General features: G+C 44.6%; 1 protein-coding gene across 4 annotated transcripts in view; it reads right to left on the bottom strand.

Moving 5' to 3' along the window:
• Positions 1–15,792, bottom strand: part of lonrf1 (LON peptidase N-terminal domain and ring finger 1) — a 90,250-nt gene that overhangs the window by 5,236 nt on the left and 69,222 nt on the right. For all 4 annotated transcript variants that reach the window (XM_060927692.1, XM_060927694.1, XM_060927693.1 and 1 more), the window contains 3 exons: positions 15,615–15,729; positions 15,172–15,293; positions 14,196–14,354 (listed from right to left, as the gene is read on the bottom strand). In XM_060927692.1, the coding sequence (XP_060783675.1) occupies positions 14,196–14,354; positions 15,172–15,293; positions 15,615–15,729 (396 nt within the window). The remainder of the gene's footprint in view (positions 1–14,195; positions 14,355–15,171; positions 15,294–15,614; positions 15,730–15,792) is intronic.

A 15,792-nucleotide genomic window follows, 5' to 3' on the forward strand; every position in this document is an offset into this window, starting at 1 on the left:
GTCTCATCCGTCCACAAAACATTTTTCCAATAGCCTTCTGCCTTGTCCACGTGATCTTTAGCAAACTGCAAACAATCAACAATGTTCTTTTTGGAGAGCAGTGGCTTTCTCCTTGCAACCCTGCCATGCACACCATTGTTGTTCAGTGTTCTCCTGATGGTGGACTCATGAACATTAACATTAGTCAATGTGAGACAGGCCTTCAGTTGCTTAGAAGTTACCCTGGGGTCCTTTGTGACCTCGCCGACTATTACACGCCTTGCTCTTGGAGTGATCTTTGTTGGTCGACCACTCCTGGGGAGGGTAACAATGGTCTTGAATTTCCTCCATTTGTACACAATCTGTCTGACTGTGGATTGGTGGAGTCCAAACTCTTTAGAGATGGTTTTGTAACCTTTTCCAGCCTAATGAGCATCAACAATGCTTTTTCTGAGGTCCTCAGAAATGTCCCTTGTTCGTGTCATGATACACTTCCACAAACGTGTGTTGTGAAGATCAGACTTTGATAGATCCCTGTTCTTTAAATAAAACAGGGTGCCCACTCACACTTGATTGTCATCCCATTGATTGAAAACACCTGACTCTAATTTCACCTTCAAATTAACTGCTAATCCTAGAGGTTCACATACTTTTGCCACTCACAGATATGTAATATTGGATCATTTTCCTCAATAAATAAATGACCAAGTATAATATTTTTGTCTAATTTGTTTAACTGGGTTTTCTTTATCTACTTTTAGGACTTGTGTGAAAATCTGATGATGTTTTAGGTCATATTTATGCAGAAATATAGAAAATTCTAAAGGGTTCACAAACTTTCAAGCACCACTGTATGCTGAATACCCATGATCTGTGATCCCTCAGATGGTACTTCCTCAAGAACTGTCATTTATCTATAGATGATATAACCATATGGGCTTGGGATTACTCTGGCAACCCTTTGTCAAGCACTACAATACGGAGTTACAGCCACAAATGCCAGTTAAAGTTTACTGTGAAAAAAGGAAGCCTTATGTCAACTGTGTCCAGAAGCACCATCAACTTCTCTGGGCTCGGAGGCATTTGGGATGGGCCATCACACAGTTGAAACATGTATTGTTTTCAGACAGATCAGTATTCCAGGTCTTTTTGTAATTTATGAACATATTGTGCTCCAGACCAAAGATGAAAAGGAATATCCAGACTGTTAGCAGCAGCAAGTCTAAAAGCCAGGGTCTGTTATGGTATGGGGTTGTGTCAGTGCCCTTGGCAAAAGTACCTTGCACTTCTGTGATGGCAGCATTAATGCAGAGAAGTACATTGAGATTTTGCAGCAACATATGCTGCCTTTAAGACAACATCTTTTGCAGGGATATTTCAATAAGACAATGCAAAAAAAAAAAAAAAAACATTCAGCACACATTACAAAGGCATGGCTGTGGAAGAAGAGGGTGCCTCTGTCCCAAATCGAGAAAGTGTGATGAATTTTGAAATTAAAAATATAACAATGGCGACCCTGTACTGCTGCACACTTTAAGATCTGTTTGCAGGAACATTGGGACAAAATAACACCCGAAATGCTTCATCACTTGGTATCTTCAGTCGCTAAACATCTTAAGTGTCGTGAGAAGGAATGGCAACATTACAAAGTAGTAAATGCTTTACTGTCCCAACTTTTGAAATGTGTTGCAAGAATCAAAACCGAAATGTTTATTTTGAAAAAAAAAAAAGAATATATTTATTTCATGAGGTAAAACGTCAAATAAGGTGCTGTTGTACTGTTTTGAGTGCAATACAGGTCAAAGATTATTTAGAAATCATCGTTTTCAGTTTTAATTTCAATTTCAACATACCGTCTCCCAACTTTTTGTGCTTTGGGGTTGTAATTATACAACAGTTAAGAGCATTGCACAGCCAATTTGTTGTTGTTGTTTTTAGTAATTATTTTTCTGGTTACAGCATCTGAAAGATCTCATTTCAACTCGAAAAAAAATATTTTTAATGTTTAAAAAAATTAAGAAATGAATTTTCTACATATTTTTATTGTTTTTACTTTTCTGACAATTGTTGTAAATGAAAACTCTGGGATTTTTTTTTTTTTTTAAACTGGGCCCTATTTTTCCATTTCTTTGGATCCAAATATTTAATAGGGACAAAGACGATTGAAACTGGTTTAGTATTGAGTTAGAATGCTCGAACCAGCAACTGCAAAACGGCTATACAATGTAATTCTATGGGCCTTCATGGACGACCTGACTCTGACAACACCACATGTCCCAGGGAGCAGGTAGATCCTGAAGGGCCTGGAGGAAATGACCACCTGGGCTCGCATGAGCTTTAAGCTGGCAAAATCAAGATCCCTGGTGCTGAAGAAAGGTAAGGTTACCAACAAGTTCCACTTTGCACTTGGCGGCACCCAGATACCATCTATCACTGAGAAACCAGTGAAGAATCTGGGAAAGGTGTTTGACTGCAGCCTGAGAGACACAGCAGCCATCCGTGCGACCAACCTAGAACTGGAAGCCTGGCTAGCTGCAGTGGATAAGTCAGGCCTACCTGGTAAATTCAAGGCTTGGATTTACCAGCACGGCATCCTCCCACGGATACTCTGGCCCCTCTTGGTCTATGAGGTTCCAATCTCCACGGTCAAGGGCTTCGAGAGGATAGTCAGCAGGTTCCTACAGAAGTGGCTGGGTCTACCCCGGAGCCTGAGCAGCATTGCCCTGTATGGTCAGAACAACAAGCTGAAGCTGCCTATCAGCAGCCTGAATGAAGAATTCAAGGTGAGCCGTACTAGGGAGGTGCTGCAGTACTGAGAGTCCAACGACCCAAAAGTCTCCCAGGCGGGGATTGAAGTGAGGACAGGATGGAAGTGAGGACAGGATGGAAGTGGAGGGCAGCAGAGGCTGTGGATGTCGCTGAGTCACGGTTATGGCACAGGGCACTGGTGGGAGCAGTAACTCGTGGAAGAGAGGGTCTAGGTAGTAGCATAACACCTCGCTATGATGAGGCACAGGGTAAGGATAGGAGAGCACTGGTTCAGAAAGAGGTGCGGGCATCAGTGGAGGAGGAGCGAGCCAGCAGGATGGCTGGAATGTGGCAGCAGGGAGCCTGGATGAGATGGGAACAAGCAGTGGACTGCAAAGTCTCATGGGCGGAGCTGTGGAAATCTGAGCCCCATTGCATAAGATTCTTGATCCAGGCTGTCTATGATGTTCTACCAAGCCCATCCAACTTGTTCTGCTGGGGAAAGGTGGAGTCACCAGCCTGCACCTTGTGCCTGAAGAGGGGGACCCTAGAACACATCCGCAGTTGCTGTTCGAAAGCCCTAGGCAGGGGGCGCTACTGCTGGTGCCACGACCAAGTCCTGAAGGCAATAGCGAATACCATCAGCAATGGGATTAGTCACTGCAAGCGCTTCTGCCCAGTGAAGAACACCATCGCTTTCATCAGGGCTGGGGAGAAGCCAACATCAGCTGCCAGGACCACCTATTCTGGCTTGTTAGCAACAGCACAAGACTGGGAGCTGAAAGTTGACCTGGTGAAGCAACTTAAGTTTCCAGAAACTGTTGCCATAACAATGCTGAGGCCAGACATGGTGCTTATCTCGGAAGCCTCCAAGCAGGTTGTTCTCTTGGAACTCCCCGTCCCCTGGGAGGACCGAATCCAGGAGGCCAGTGAGAGGAAGAGAGCAAAATACACAGAGCTAGTGGAGGAATGCCGGAGCAATGGGTGGCGAACACGGTGTGAGCCCATTGAGGTGGGATGCAGAGGGTTCATAAGCCAGTCCCTCTGCAGGGCCTATTAACATGCTGGGCATCACAGGAGTCAGGAGGCGAAGGGCCATCAAGGAGGCCACTGAGGCAGCAGAAGTTGCCTCAAGGTGGCTGTGGATAACGAGAGGAGATCCGTGGGTAGGGTAGCGCTACCTGGACACAGGCCGGAGCTTGATCCACCCTGGCTGGGTCGCCTGGGTGAGAGTGTATGATGTTGAAAGACCCAAAACACTCGAGGATCCCAGGTTACATCACTGATGATGTGTCCAGGTTGCATCAAGTTGATGTATGTCACAAGTATGGGGCAATCACCGAATCAAAGTAAACAGCTTATTTTTTCCACTGATAACCTCATAATGTTATTATAAGTGTCTGACAACATGGAAACAATCCCTACAGAGATACATCTGTGCCTGATTACCTCAATAACTGTAAAGAAACTAGAAAATGATTGTTTCTACACTCAGTTTTACATTTATCTTCTTCCAGTGTCTGTCTATACTTAGTTATTAAACTGGGGTTGTTTTCTGATGCTTACAAAAAGAGAAGTCATGCAGAATTCATTTAATAAGTTTATTTTCAAAGCAATGCCTGAATATTTAGCTGATTGTGACCATATGAATGAGTGTCTGACAACATGAAAAGGATCCCTTTTGTAAACATCAGAAACATCAGCAATTTGCAAATCAGGGAGACCCTGTATTTCACCGAAAATAGTACAAAGACAACATATCAAAATGTTGAAACTGAGGAATTTTTTTTTAAAATATGCGCTCAATTTGAATTTCATGCCAGAAACATTTAAAAAAAGTTGAGACAAGTTTTAAAACTTAAAAAAATAATCTAGTGGAACATCTGGAGGCGGCACTGTCACCTCACAGCAAGAAGGTTCTGGGTTCGAGCCCAGCGGCCGACAGGGCCTATCTGTGTGGAGTTTGCATGTTCTCTCCGTGTCTGTGTGGGTTTCCTCCAGGTGCTCCAGTTTCCTCCATGGTTCAAAGACATGCAGTTAGGTAAACATGGGGTGGCCATGGGCTGAAGTGCCCTTGAGCAAGGTACCTAACTCCAACTGCTCCCCGGATGCTGTAGTATAGCTGCCCACTGCTCTGGGTGCATGTGTTCACTGCTTCAGATGGGTTAAATGCAGAGAATGAATCTCACTGTGTTTGAGTGTGCATGTGACAAATAAAGGTTTCTTCTTTTCTTCTTATCTCTTGACTAAGTAGGTTATAATTGGCAACATGTCAGTAACATGATTAGTTTGAAAAAGAGCATTCAGGAGAGGCTGAGTCTCTCAGAATAAAAGATAGGGAGGGGTTTACCACTCTGTGAAAGACTGCATGTCTGCAAATAGTGCAACAATTTAAGAAAAGAATTGAAGAAATTATATTCAATGTAAAATTGCAAAGAATTTGGGGATCACATCAACTATGGTACAGATCATTAAAAGATTAAAAAAATCCAGAGAAATCTCTGTATGCAAGGGACAAGGCCAAAAACCAATATTGCATGCCTGTGATCTTTGGGCTGTCAGGCAACACTGCATTAAAAAAAAAAAAAAGACACAATCCTGTTGCAGAAAATCACTGCAAGCTGACGTCTGCACGTATTACAACTGCATGCCTTCGTAGTAAGAGAGTCCAGGTGCTAAAGTGGCCTGCCTGTAGTCCAGACCTGTCACCTATTGAAAACATTTGGTCTCGTCTCGTCTTCTTCCGCTTATCCGGGGCCGGGTCGCGGAGGCAGCAGTCTGAGCATGGAAGCCCAAACTTCCCTTTCCCCAGACACCTTGGCCAGCTCCTTGGGAAGAACACTGTGGCATTCCCAGGCCAGCTGAGAGACATAGTCCCTCCAGCGTGTCCTGGGTCTTCCCCGGGGCCTCCTCCCAGGGGGACATGCCTGGAACACCTCCCCAGGGAGGCATCCAGGAGGCATCCAAAAGAGATGCCTGAGCCACCTCAGCTGATTCCTCTCGATGTGGAGGAGCAGCGGCTCTACTCCGAGCTCCTCCCAAGTGACTGTGCTTCTCACCCTAAGGGAGCACCCAGCCACCTTGCGAAGGAAACTCATTTCGGCCGCTTGTATCCGTGATCTTGTTCTTTCGGTCATTACCCAAAGCTCATGACCATAGGTGAGAGTCAGAACGTAGATCGACCGGTAAATCAAGAGCTTCGCCTTTTGGCTCAGCTCCTTCTTCACCACAATGGACCGGTAAAGCGACCGCATCACTGCGGAGGCTGCACCGATCCGCCTGTCGACCCCACGCTCTATCCTTCCCTCACTCGTGAACAAGATCCCAAGATACTTAAACTCCTCCACTTGAGGCAGGACTTCTCCACCAACCTGGAGAGGGCAAGCCACCCTTTTCCAGTTGAGAACCATGGCCTCGGACTTGGAGGTGCTGATTCTCATCCCAGCCGCTTCACACTCGGCTGCAAACCGCCCCAGTGCATGCTGAAGGTCCTGGTTTGAAGAAGCCAACAGGACAACATCATCCGCAAAAAGCAGAGATGAAATCCTGTGGTTCCCAAACAGGATTCCTTCTGGCCCCTGGCCGCACTTAGAAATTCTGTCCATAAAAATTATGAACAGAACTGGTGACAAAGGGCAGCCCTGCCGGAGTCCAACATGCACTGGGAACATGTCTGACCTACTGCTGGCAATGCGAACCAGACTCCTGCTCCGTTCGTACAGGGACCGGACAGCCCTTAGCAAAGAGCCCCGAACCCCATACTCCCGAAGCACCCCCCACAGAATACCATGGGGGACACGGTCAAATGCCTTCTCCAGATCCACAAAGCACATGTGGACTGGTTGGGCAAACTCCCATGAACCCTCGAGCACCCTATGAAGGGTATAGAGCTGGTCCAGTGTTCCGCGACCAGGACGAAAACCGCATTGTTCCTCCTGGATCCGAGGTTCGACTATTGGCCGAATTCTCCTCTCCAGTACCCTGGAGTAAACCTTCCCTGGGAGGCTGAGAATTGTGATTCCCCTATAATTGTAGCACACTCTCCGGTCCCCTTTCTTAAAAAGAGGGACCACCACCCCAGTCTGCCACTCCAGAGGCACTGTTCCCGACCGCCACGTGATGTTGCAGAGGTGTGTCAGCCAAGACAGCCCCACAACATCCAGAGACTTGAGATATTCAGGGCAGATCTCATCCACCCCCGGTGCCTTGCCACCGAGGAGCTTGCAAACCACCTCAGTGACTTCGGCTTGGGTAATGAACGAGTCCACCTCTGAATCATCAGCCTCCGCCTCCTCAATGGAAGACATGACAGTGGGATTGAGGAGATCCTCAAAGCATTCCTTCCACCGCCCGACAATGTCCCCAGTCAAGGTCAACAGCTCCCCACCCACACTGTAAACAGTGTTGTCAGAGTACTGCTTCCCCCTCATGAGGCGCCAGACGGTTTGCCAGAATTTCTTTGAGGCCGACCGGTAGTCCTTCTCCATGGCCTCCCTGAACTCCTCCCAGTTCCGAGTTTTTGCCTCCGCAACTGCCCGAGCTGCGGCACGCCTGGTCTGCCGATACCCGTCAGCTGCCTCAGGAGTCCTGGAGGTCAACATGGCCTGATAGGACTCCTTCTTCAGCTTGACGGCATCCCTTACTTCCAGCGTCCACCACCAGGTTCGGGGATTGCTGCCACGACAGGCACCGGAGACCTTGCGGCTACAGCTCCGAACAGCTGTGTCTACAATGGAGGTAGAGAACATGGTCCACTCAGACTCAATGTCCCACGCCTCCCTCAGAAGCTGGGAGAAGCTCTCCCGGAGGTGGGAGTTAAAGACCTCCCCGACAGAGTGCTCGGCCAGACGTTCCCAGCAGACCCTCACCATATGTTTGGGCCTGCCAGGTCTGTCCGGCTTCCTCCTCCGCCAGCGGATCCAACTCACCACCAGGTGGTGATCAGTTGACAACTCAGCCCCTCTCTTCACCCGAGTGTCCAAGATATAGGGCCGGAGATCAGATGAAACGACAACAAAGTCGATCATCAACCTCCGACCTACCGCAAGGTGTCCTGGTGCCACATGCACTTATGGACACCCCTATGCTCGAACATGGTGTTCGTTATGGACAAACCGTGACTAGCACAGAAGTCCAATAACAAAACACCACTCGGGTTCAGATCGGGGAGGCTGTTCCTCCCAACCACGCCCCTCCAGGTGTCACTGTCGTCGCCCACATTAGCATTGAAGTCCCCCAGTAGAACAATGGAGTCCCCAGTCTGAGCACCTCTCAGTACCTCTCCCAGGGACTCCAAGAAGGCCGGATACTCTATACTGCTATTCGGCCCGTAGGCACAAACAACAGCAAGAGCCCTCTTCCCAATCCGAAGGCGCAGAGAGGCGACCGTCTCGTTCACTGGGGTAAACTCCAACACATGGCGGCTGAGCTGGGGAACTGGAAGCAAGCCCACACCAGCCCGCCGCCGCTCACCATGGGCGACTCCAGAGAAGTGGAGAGTCCAGCCCCTCTTGAGGAGCTGGGTTCCAGAGCCCAAGCTGTGCATGGAGGTGAGCCCGACTATCTCTAGCTGGTACCTCTCAACCTCCCGCACAAGCTCAGGCTCTTTCCCCCCAGTGAAGTGACATTCCATGTCCCAACAGCTAGCCGCTGTGTTCGGGGATCAGGTCGTCGAGGCTCCTGCCTTCGACTGCCGCCCAATCCACACTGCACCGGCCCCCTACAGCTACCTCTGTGGGTGGTGAACCTACAGGAAGTCGGGCCCACGTCACCGCTTCGGGCTGAGCCCTGAAAACATTTGGTGCATTATGTAATGAAAAATACAATAAAGGATACCCCAAACTGTTGAGAGCTGAGATCCTATATCAGGCAAGAATGGGAACATTTCACTTTCAAAACTACAGCACGTGGTCTCCTTGGGTCCCAAATGTTAAAGTGTTGTTAAAAGAAGAGGTGTTGCAACATAGTGGTAAACATACCCCTGTCCCAAATTATTTGAATGTTGCTGGCATCAAATTAAAAATGAGCATGCATTTTTCAAACAGCAATAAAATTTCTCAGTTTCAACATCTGATATGTTGTCTTTGTACTACACTGCCCATTCAAAAAAAAAATTGCGCACACTAATATTTCATTGGACCACATTTAGCTTTGATTATGTCACACATTCATTGTGGCATTGTTTCAACAAACTTATGCAAAGTGACAAGATTTATTTCCATCCAAAGTTGCATTAATTTTTTGCCAAGGTCTTGTATTGGCGACAGGAGAGTCGAACCACTGCGTAAAGTCTTCTCCAGTACATTCCAAAGGGTTAGGTTCAAGACTCTGTGGTGGCCAATTCATGGGTGAAAATGATTCCTCATGCTTCCTGAACCACTCTTTCACAATGTGAGTGCTAAGTTTATTCCCATGCCATCAGGGAAGAAAAAAAATCCATTGATGGGATATAACCTGGTCATTCAGTCCATTCAGGCAGTCAGCTGACTTAATTTTATTGCCACATAATGTTTCTAAGCCTCAACCTGACCAACTGAAGCAACCCCAGATAATAACACTGCCTCCAAAGGCTTCTACGGTGGCCACTATGCATGATGGGTACACTGCTTCATGCGCTTTCCTTCTTGCCATGACAGGTCCATTGCTATGGAACAGAGTAAATCTAGACTCATCAGACCACATGACCTTTCTCCATTGCTCTGGAGTCCAACCTTTATGCTCTCTATCAAACTAAAGTATTTTCTTCCAAATTAGCCTCTCTAACTATCTCCTAGGCTAGATATAACAACAGAGTGTTGAGGAGCACTTCAATTCCTCTGATCCCTGGCACATATCGCAAGGGTTATGGACCATCACCAACATCAAACCACCCAGCACTGTACCATCAACTAGCTCAGCCTCCCTCCCCAGTGAGCTCAATTACTTCTATGCTTGGGTTGATCAGGGAAATAAGGAGGTCATCAAGGCAGAACCACCATCCAATGAGCAGCCTCTCACTTTCTCCACCTCAGAGGTTTGCTCCACTCTGAGCAGGGCGAATGTACGGAAGGCAGCTGGTCCTGATGGTATACCTGGAAGTGTGCTTAGAGCTTGTGCAGAGCAGTTGGCTGGGGTCTTTACAGACATTTTCAACCTATCCCTGGCCCAGGCAGTTGTCCCCAACAACTTCAAGACTGCCTCCATTGTGCCAGTGCCAAAATACTCCACTGCCACAGTCCTCAATGACTTCCATCCTGTCAAACCCACCCACATTATTGCCAAGTACTTCAAGAGACTGGTTCTGTCACACTTGAAATCCTGTTTACCTGCCACAATGGACCCACATCAGTTTGCTTACTGCTGCAACAGGTCAACAGAAGATGCCATCTCCATGACACTCCACTCCACTCTGACCAACCCAGACTACCACAACTCATACATCAAAATACTGTTCCTTGAGCTCATTGCAGTATTTCACACTGTAATCCCCTCCAAGCTTAGCCAGCTTGGTATTAGCACTTCCCTTTGAAAATGGACTCTGGACTTTCTGACTAGCAGACCCTAGTCTGTTAAGTTAAACAATCTCTCCTCCACCACTATAACTCTGAACACAGGTGTAGGTGCAGTGGGCTTACCGAATCAGTCTCATCAAATCAGTCTCATAAATTCATTAACCAGTCTCATAAATTAATCATTAATTCAAGTATCTAATAGTTTATAGCTAAACTATTAAAATCAATCAAATCAGTCTCATGTAAAAAGGTATTAGTCTCGTAAATTCATTAATCAGTAAATCAAATCAGTCTCATATAAAAAGGAATCAGTCTCATAAATTCATTAACAAAATGGGTGAAGGCAATTAGAGTTCTTTTCTTGATAGAGGTTGGCACTTCAGTCAATATTGTAACAATAAACAGGACACAGTTTATTCCAAAGATACCATTTATTGAAATAGCTGACAGGAATTAGCGAACTAATACTGATCAGATATAGCAACAATAGCAGCCAAGGAATAATTCAGTATAAATGATACAATATATACAAAATATATACATACAGTATAAGAATCAGTAGTGTATGATAATTAAGGCACTAATGGTGATCAGAAGTAATAACTATAGTCAGTGTTACAGTGTAAAGGCGAGCGGATGTTAAAATTATGATAAGGAGGCTGCGTGTTCATGTGTGTGTGTGAGAGAGAGAGAGAATGGAATGCTACCGTGCCCAGAAAGGGGGAGGGTCAGCACAGCGCGCAAAAATTAAGACAAAGGAATCTGTGGTTTAACTAGCCCATGTAGGCCTTAAACCCAAACTGGTCAGCACAGCGGAAATGAACGAAGAAATCTGTAGTTTAACTAGCTTCAGCTAGGCCTTAAACCCAAACTCTACTGAAATTCCAGTATGGGAAATATACGACGAAAGGAGTTAAAAGAGAGAGAGCACGCGCATGCACAATCTAGCTAAACACATAGTAAACAAAGTAAAATCAACAGCACACGGTCTAAGACTGACTTTCATGTGAATCAAAATGAGTACATTTAAATCATAAATGAATTCAAATAAACACTGTTCACGTTAACTAGCTACAAGTAAAAACTAACAACTTTGCCCAGATGCCAGTCTTATTCATTAGTGATTGGAAGCGTGCCTTCTCCAATTCGGGAAGAAGACAGTACTGAAGTGAGCCTTCTGATCCGAGATAGCACGGAATGCAGATCTGGAAAGACGCGGTTTTGCTCCTTCCGCAGCTCGTCAGCTGGAGATCCTCGGCGTCTCGTCAGGCGCCCGATGATCTAGAAAGAGTCTTGCTTATAATTGTCAACGCTGGAAAAGATGAGAGGGAATTACGGTCGCCTCTCTTCTTTGAAATACTGCATAGGGCAGTAATTAACCGGTTCCAGTTATTGTTGCAACTCTGTGAAGGTCAAGCACATTGAACTTTGGCTAAAGTCCGGTATCAATAGCTGGTTCTTTGTTCTCTGTCCTTCTGTAACGCCAAATGCATTGGCCTCTCTTTCACGCGTGGAGTCCACCATAGGGGACATCCATGGCCAGAGAGAACAGAATTAGTTTCCCTCGCTGATTTAAAGCAGTCGTGACGTCACTGTACCTGGTATCCGGTATCCTCTGTATCTAATACCGTTACAGAGAGTTAGAGGAAGGGGCAGAGATAGAACATGGCGTCGAGGTGTGTTCCAAACTGGTTGTGAAGGGGGGGGGGATGGTTGCTATGGCCACGGGCATGGCCGCTGTCCCTACACTGGCATGCCACAAGGCTGCGTGCTGAGCCCCTTTTGTTCTCTTTGTTCACCCACAACTGTGTTCCAGTCCATGGCTGTAACACCATAATCAAGTTCATTCAACCTAACCAAGTTAAGTTAGGTTAATATGGGACGGCCTTGGGCTGAGGTGCCCTTGAGCAAGGCACCTAACTCCCAACTGCTCCCCGGGCACTGTTAGCATGGCTGCCCACTGCTCTGGCTATGTGTGCATGTGCGTGTTCACTGCTTCAGATGGGTTAAATGCAAAGAGGAATTTCACAAGCGTGTGATGAATAAAGTTGTTGTTGTTCTTCTTCACAGATGACACCATGGTACTGGGTCGGATCAGAGGTGACAATGAGGCAGCCTACAGGGATGAGGTCCAGCATCTGATCATGTGGCATGACAATAACAACCTGGTGCTTAACACACAAAAGACCAAAGAGATCATTGTGGATTTCAGGTGGGTAAGGAGCCATGCACACACTCCCATCTTCATCAATGAAGCTGTTGTAGAGTGTGTGTCAAGCTTCAAGTTCCTGGGTATCCAAATCTCCGATCATCTCACCTGGACCCTAAATTCCTCCATCCTGGTAAAAAAGGTGCAGCAGTGTCTTTACTTTCTACAAAGCCTTAAGAAAGCTCACCTCTGTCCCAGGATGCTGGTGGACTTCTAACACTTTACCACTGAGAGCACACCCACGAACTGCATCTCAGTATGGTATGGCAACTGCTCCATATTGGACCATAAAGCACTCCTGAGGGTGGTGAAAACTGCCCAATGGATTACTGGCACTCAGTTACCTTCCAATGAGAGCATTTATCACAAGCAATGTTTGGGCAGGGCAAGTAACATTATTAAGCATGCCACTCACCCTAACCATGCACTTTTCTCCTTCCTCCCATTTGGCAGAGCACCAGCAGGCTCAGGAGGAGCTTCTTCCTTGAGGTGGTAACCATACTGAATTCCACACCACCACTCTAGTAGCATCACTACGCTCATCCTGCACTGTTAAGTACTTTAACATGACATTTGCACTATTAATTTCTTGTACAAAATTTTGGACCACTTAAATTGTTGCACAAGCTATGTCACTTATGCAGTAATACTGTACATATAAACAACTGTACTGTATGTGTGTTCATACTGCTGCTGCACACACTACCACTTTATTGTACATATAAACATTTGTATATATGGGTTAATGACTGCTAACTGTACATACAGTACAATGTTACATACTCTAATGCTTTCTACTTCCACTCTGTAAATATGCATTTAAATATTTACAAACACATCTGTATATTGTTACTGTCCATCACTGTATATACTGTAACATATAGTATCACTATGCTGCAGTACTTACTTCTGGCACTTATCTGAAAATACTCTATTTTGCACTTCTGGTTAGATGTTAACTGCATTTCATTGGCTTTGTACCTGTACTAAGCACAATGACAAGAAAGTTGAATCGAATTGAATCTAACCAAATTTATTAAACATAACCATGAGTTCTACTATCAATTTAACTTCAAGTGAATAAATGATCTTTGACCACATTGTTTAAGTGATCTTCGATCACAGTCATTCCAGTAATTTCAGCAATCTCCTTAGTTGTTTTCTTTGCTTGATGCAGTCCTATAATTTGACCCTTCTGAAACACTGTAGCATCTTTACTTGACCACAGGATACATCTTCCAACATGGTTGTTAAAGAAATGATAAGCTACTCACTGCATCAGGGTTAAAAGATTTGTCGGCAGCTGAAGCATATTAATCACTACAATAATTATCCAATCAAAGGTTCTTAAATATTTGCTTATTTAAATCTAAGCAGCGACCATTTTTTGGTTAGTTAAGCTAAATTTACTGGAAGTACCTTTAAGCCAACATGATATAAAGTGAGTGTGGCTTCTTTGAGGTCTATTTCTGGTAGCAGAGCAAAAATAAACAGAACATTTGGCCATTTGTGTCCGAAATGGCACTCACTCAATCATAATTTCTTCACATTTGCAATCAAATGGTTGTACTCAATATCAGCATGACTGTAATTACTTGTAGTACTCGCACTGGGGCTCATGCCTTCAACCGAATCACAGCCATGCTGATATTCAGTATTCCCACACTCTTGCTCATATTATATTGCTTAAATCAAAATTAAGCTAATCAGTGTCTAACGTTACAGTCAACTGTCTCTGTATGTTTTTCCAGTGTAAAACCACTCCTTACCCTTTGCCATGCTCATAGTTGCACATGCCAAATTTCTTGGTGCCGGTCTCTATACATCGGCGCATCATCAGCCTGTAGCGTGGCTCAAAAACATGCAGTGGGCATGGGATACCAGGGTAGGCCACAGTACACACAAAGATTGGAATGTCTTTGGTCAAACTGGACAAGAAGATTTTGTGGGAATAAAAGGCCAAAAGAAGGTAAAGAATGACAGAAAAACATTTCTGATGACACAGATTACAAATTATTTACTGACATGAACAATATAATCAAAGGTTTTAATACTTCCTAATCAATATATGCTTCGTCTGGCTATTTCCAAACAAAGCACTCTTTTTTTTTTCTACATATAGTGGGCATAACAAGTCTGTGTACCCCTGTAAAAATTGCAGGTCTTTGTGATGTAAGAAATATATATGTATTTCACCTTCCAGCATAATAAGCACCCAAAGTACAAAGGCAAATCAATAAATGAATGCTTTCAGAAGAAGATGAATGTCCAGTCAGTGCCCAGATCGAAATCCTATCAAAAATCTGTGGAATGACTTGAAGAGGACTGTGCACAGAGGATCTCCTTTGCAATCTGACAGACCTGGAGGGTTTTTTTTTTTTTAAGGAAAAGTGGAATCAATTTGCCAAATCAAGATGTGCTAATTTGGTAGACCCTTGTGTTGTATTACAAGCAAAAGGTACTTTAACAAAGTATGAATTACGGGGTGTGCATTTGTATGATCAGGTTATTGTAACCCCCCCACCAAAAAAAAAAAAAAAAAACTTTTGTTATTTTATTTTAATTTTGTTGGTTGCTGTATCACACTAAAGGTGGACAAAGAGCTGACATGATTTATCTTGGTTTCATTTTTTTTTTTTTTACATCACAAAAACCTGCTATTTCATCAGGGGTGGGTAGACTTTTTAGATATACTGTAATATTTGTTTGATTGTATTTGATTTTAAGTTTGTTTGATTGACTCACTTTGAAAGCTCAGCCATCTCAGCATCATGCACCTGTTTCCTCTCAGCCAGCTGCTGGGGGAAGAGATGGGTCATAATCTCCTGCAGCAGAACCGTGGGGTTGTACTTTCTATTCTTGAAATACTAGTATAGGAAGTAAGAAATAAATTTAATTATCTACAAAAATAGCAGAGAATTGGTCATGCACATAGTAATATGCATTTATCTTTACTTATTCAAGAAAGTCCACTCCTCTAGCTACAAAAAGAACACAGATTTGCTTAAAGACATATTAGAAGATATGGAAAAAACTAAACTAAAAATTAGATAGATGTAAGGCATTATGTTGCAGTGAAAACAGCAAATATTGAAGCACTTTATCTCAAATTATATTTTTTTATACTAAGTGACTAAATGAAAAATTATCAACAAGTGTTTGAGGCTTTAAGGTTGCTTGAGACTCACTTCCTGCAATGGTTGTTTACAGAGTGGACAACGGAGATTATGGTCAAGACTTCTCTCAATACAGTTCTTGCAGAATGTGTGGCCACATGGTGTTGTAACAGGATCATAGAACAGCCTGAGGACCAACAACCATGTAATAGAGACCAATAAAAAATAGACATACGTAATGTTTACATTA

This window comes from Neoarius graeffei, chromosome 8 (assembly GCF_027579695.1).
Source record: "Neoarius graeffei isolate fNeoGra1 chromosome 8, fNeoGra1.pri, whole genome shotgun sequence".
NCBI lineage: Eukaryota > Metazoa > Chordata > Actinopteri > Siluriformes > Ariidae > Neoarius > Neoarius graeffei.